The sequence below is a fragment of the Anopheles gambiae genome, chromosome 3 (genome assembly GCF_943734735.2).
Source record: "Anopheles gambiae chromosome 3, idAnoGambNW_F1_1, whole genome shotgun sequence".
Classification (NCBI taxonomy): domain Eukaryota; kingdom Metazoa; phylum Arthropoda; class Insecta; order Diptera; family Culicidae; genus Anopheles; species Anopheles gambiae.
The window spans coordinates 50,411,968-50,416,305 of NC_064602.1; the positions used below are offsets into that span (position 1 = coordinate 50,411,968).

Sequence of the window (4,338 nt, forward strand, 5' to 3'; positions counted from 1 at the left end):
CAATCATGCAGTACTACTGTGAATTTAATAGGGTATGTTAATTTATATAAAACCATCGCACAAGTGTAGGTTGTACATTAGCACATATCAGTATGAAATACTGAGGGGTAGAAGATAGTGTTAATTTCTGAAACATTCGTTGCTAAATCAGAAATAACTTCCACCTTAGGCAGACAAAGGAGACACGGTTTTAAGGTATCATTCCGCAGTTTCTTCGTATCGTATAAATCATTAATTAAGATAAAAAATAACAGAACAGCTACACACTCGTCCAAATACGTTCAGGTGTGAATCGCTGTATGTGCAGGTGTCAATCAAATTTTATTTAACCAGAAGACACAGTAAATGTATTGGAAAAAAAACAAATAAGTGTATATATTTTCATTGCCAGAACGGTAACCACGCATCGTTAGCGATTTCTCCGAAACGAAAAGTGGATTATGTCGCTACATTTGTAGTGGTATTGTGTAACCTTTACAACCTTGCACAGATTGAAAATGTTCCGCAATTTAGCTGCCAATGAACTTCACCTCGTTGTAGATGCTAACCGTTTCTATGGCTGGAATAGTTTTTGTCGAGCTAAATTTTTGGATTGAGTTTTTATTTTAAGTTGATAAAACCGCTTTGTTGCGATTCCATGAATCACGTTAGGAGAATATACATATTATCGGTTTTGTGTGCATGAACAGTACCGAACGAAAACCCGTCTTTAGTAAAGAGTATAAAACATTCACGCACGATATCTGCTATTCAGTCGCCAACTGGAGTTGCTGCGGTGCAGAGTTTTGTGGCAGTATTGGATTATAAATATCGCAGAAAGTGAAACGATAAACTATGAAGCAGTGAGTGTAATTTGAATACTGTCCCTTTGTTTAAATTGTTTTTAAAAGATAGCTACGAATAGTGGGTCTGTTTTATAAATTTAAATTCGGTTGTGTTTGGTGAAACACGTGAAAACCTGCTGATGAACGATTTTTTTTTTTTGAGAAATTATTGTTATATCTTATTCCATCGCTTACAAAATACCAGTAATAAGAGTGCAGTGAACTTCCATATAACGTATTCAATGCGCTCCTGTACTTACTTCGTTGTATGAAAAAACTTGTAGATAAGTTGTAGTGTGTAGTTGAAGTTTCCTCGCAATTAAAAAAACCCTCAAATGTACGGTGTCACATCTTAATAACTCGTTGTTATTATTTGCTTGTGAACCATCATACTATGTGTATTTTATTTAAAGTCGTTTTTTCTTTTATTTAATGTGCTATGTGTTTTTTCTTCTTGAAAGGGTCGCTAGTAATTCGTGTTGCTGTATTCATAAACATTGTTTCAAATATATTGCGCATAATGCACACAGACGAGTGTTTACCAAAATATTTATCGAATTAATTTGTTTTTGCAATTCTTCTAGCTGGCATTCAATGCTTATGATAATGTGTCTGTTATGGCACTCAGCCCAAGCACATCCACCAAACGGTGCTCGTGCCGCGGTAACCTCGAACGCAGCCGAATGTGCCGAAATCGGAATGAGCATGCTTGATCAAGGTGGTTCCGTAGCTGATGCGGCTATCGCTACGCTGTTATGTGAAGGCGTTTCAATTCCCCAGAGTATGGGTATCGGCGGTGGATTCGTACTGACCATCTATAACAAAGCGTCGGGCATCGTAGAGTCCTTGGACTCGCGGGAGGTCGCTCCGGCTGCAGCCACTAAAAATATGTACGTCGGAAATGGCAAAGCCGCCATTGAAGGTGGACTATCGATTGCCGTTCCTGGGGAACTCAAGGGCTACTGGGAGTTGCATCAAAAGTATGGCAAACTGCCATGGAAAAAGTTAGTTGAACCGACGATCACTTTGTGTACCAAGGGGTCTCTGGTGACAGATTATTTGGAGAAAATTTTGTCCTCTAAGAAGTCGTCACTTTTATCGGATCGAGCGCTAGCAAACATATTCATTAACCCAAATACCAACGACACCTGGAAGGCGGGAGATCGTATTAAGCGACCAGCATTGGCAGAATCTTTGAAAGTGATTGCAGTGGAAGGGGCAGGTGCTTTATATAGTAAAAGTGGATCACTTTTGCCCAAATTAATGCAAGATTTGAAGAAAGCAGGTAGCATCCTAACGGAAAGTGATTTTTATAATTACAGGTAAATTTTCTATCATTGTATGAAGATTAAAGACGAATGCATGAAAAGCTTTATCATTTTCTTTTGCCAGACCTGAGTGGGTAAAGCCGGCACGAGCCACGCTACGGAACAGCTTCAATTTGCATTCTATGCCACTTCCAGGCAGTGGTCCTATTCTTAGCTATATGTTATCGATTCTGGACGGCTACAAAGATCTTTCAATCGATGATGATCTCACCTGGCATCGAATTGTTGAGAGCTTTAAACATGGGTACGGCTTACGAACAAAAGTAGGAGATCCTCGCTTCGTTAACTCGGTGAACAACGTGCTGCAAAAAATGACCAATAAAAATTACATCGCCTACATTCGGGACATGATAGTGAGCAACATGACGTTCGATAGTTATGACTATTATGGAGCAGATTTTGCTGGCTTGCAGGATCAAGGAACCGCGCACGTATCGGTGTTGGCAGCCAATGGAGACGCAGTATCGGTAACAAGCACAATTAATTATCTGTAAGTAAAATGAGCATTCATTTGTTTCTGGATTGTGACTAATCATCACGCTTTTACGCTTCAGGTTTGGCTCATTAATAATTTCACCTTCGACTGGTATCATTCTCAACGATGAGATGGACGATTTTTCAACACCGGGTGTAGTGAACGCCTATGGGTTATCGCCTTCTCCGGCTAATTTTATCGTACCAGGAAAACGGCCTCTTTCCTCCATGTCTCCGACAATCATAACTGATCGTGAGGGTGATGTCAGGATGGTAATTGGTGGTGCAGGAGGATCAAGGATAACGACCGCCACGGCATTGGTTATAGTTAGACACCTGTATTTTAAACAAAGCCTTTGTGATGCAATCAATGCACCACGAATCCATCATCAATTAGCACCCATGCAGGTGGAACATGAGAAGGGATTTGATGCAACTGTGTTAAAAGAGCTAGCTGCTCGGGGTCATAAGGTTCAGGAATCGAAAGCCGATTTTGGATTCGCTGCCTTAACAGCAATAGCAAGGGAGGGATATTCTGTTTCAGCTGCCTTCGACAGAAGGCGGAGTGGCAGTGTGTCAGTCCGTCCACGAAAGACTGGGTTAGGTAATTGTATCTAAGTTTTAAGGAATAAGAGTAATGAGAAAATGAAATAATTTGAACAGTTGTAGTACAAACCATTTTAAAAACGTATTATTGTAGTTAATGTAATCGGCTGTTTGCTCAAAGCTTAAACAACTACCTGTTTACACTCTATGATAGAAGCCAGCACGCACCAAGGCCCTAGCATTCAAGACACGTTTCCCCTATTCGACAGAAAACGATTACTTAACAGGCACTAATGACGCCAACTATTTAGCATGCACTAGCTCACTTGCTGTTGTAATTAAAATCACGGTCAAATTAATTTGCGCTCATATTTTATTTCATTAATCTCCCGAGCAATGGGAATCCGTCGAAAGGGTATACAGCGAATTGTTACACTCTCCAAATGTGTTGCCTTAAATGGAAGGACGAGAAAATGGGTAGGAGAATTTACAGTCCAACTCTGCGCTGTACAATGAGAAGCGATTCAACCAGGAGGTTTGATGTAATTTGTTTTATGACAACACATGCGACATGCAATTCATCAAACTCAACTAGATCATAAATTTTAAAAGCCCAATCTCTCTGCTCATTCTATCATTGAAACGATAGGATAAAAGAGAAATGGTTACCACGGTGCGCATTAGCCCTACCTTCGTTGACTGATTACAAAGAATGACAGTTTAGTCTGCGAAATGGAAAGCACCGTTGCTATGGCCAGTTGAAATGACTCTCAATTGGTCGTGATGTTGAAACGTGTCCGTGAATTATGATCACAGCTGCCAGTGTGGAGTTGTTTTTTGCAGGTTTTAAAGTGCATCCCACTGCAGTGGCATGTAGTCGTTTAATTTAAGAAGGGTAAGTGATGGAATTAATTTAAGCTATAAATTTATTTCACTTTCAAAAAGAAAAACCCGTGATGTGATGTTTGGTATTGGAGTGCAGCGAATAATGAATAATGTGGCGTGACGCCGTCACAATGCGGCTTGTAATAATAGATCACATTCATGTTTGTGCCTTTTTTCCAATTCCCTTTCAAACCCTTTTTTAAATAGTAGAAACCGTATGAAAAATGCAAAATTAAGTTTCGGAAAATGGTTGAGAGGTGATAACATTCTTGAAAACTATT

The 4,338-nt window shown here is 39.7% G+C and overlaps 1 protein-coding gene across 1 annotated transcript; it reads left to right on the forward strand.

The window, feature by feature from the left end:
* Positions 1-702: 702 nt before the first annotated feature.
* On the forward strand, positions 703-3,531 carry LOC1279663 (scoloptoxin SSD14). Its single transcript, XM_319430.5, has 4 exons — positions 703-842; positions 1,409-2,146; positions 2,217-2,642; positions 2,707-3,531. Exons 1-4 carry the CDS (start codon positions 835-837, stop codon positions 3,242-3,244), a joined length of 1,710 nt encoding a protein of 569 aa, XP_319430.5. The 5' UTR covers positions 703-834; the 3' UTR covers positions 3,245-3,531.
* The last annotated feature ends 807 nt before the right edge of the window (positions 3,532-4,338 follow it).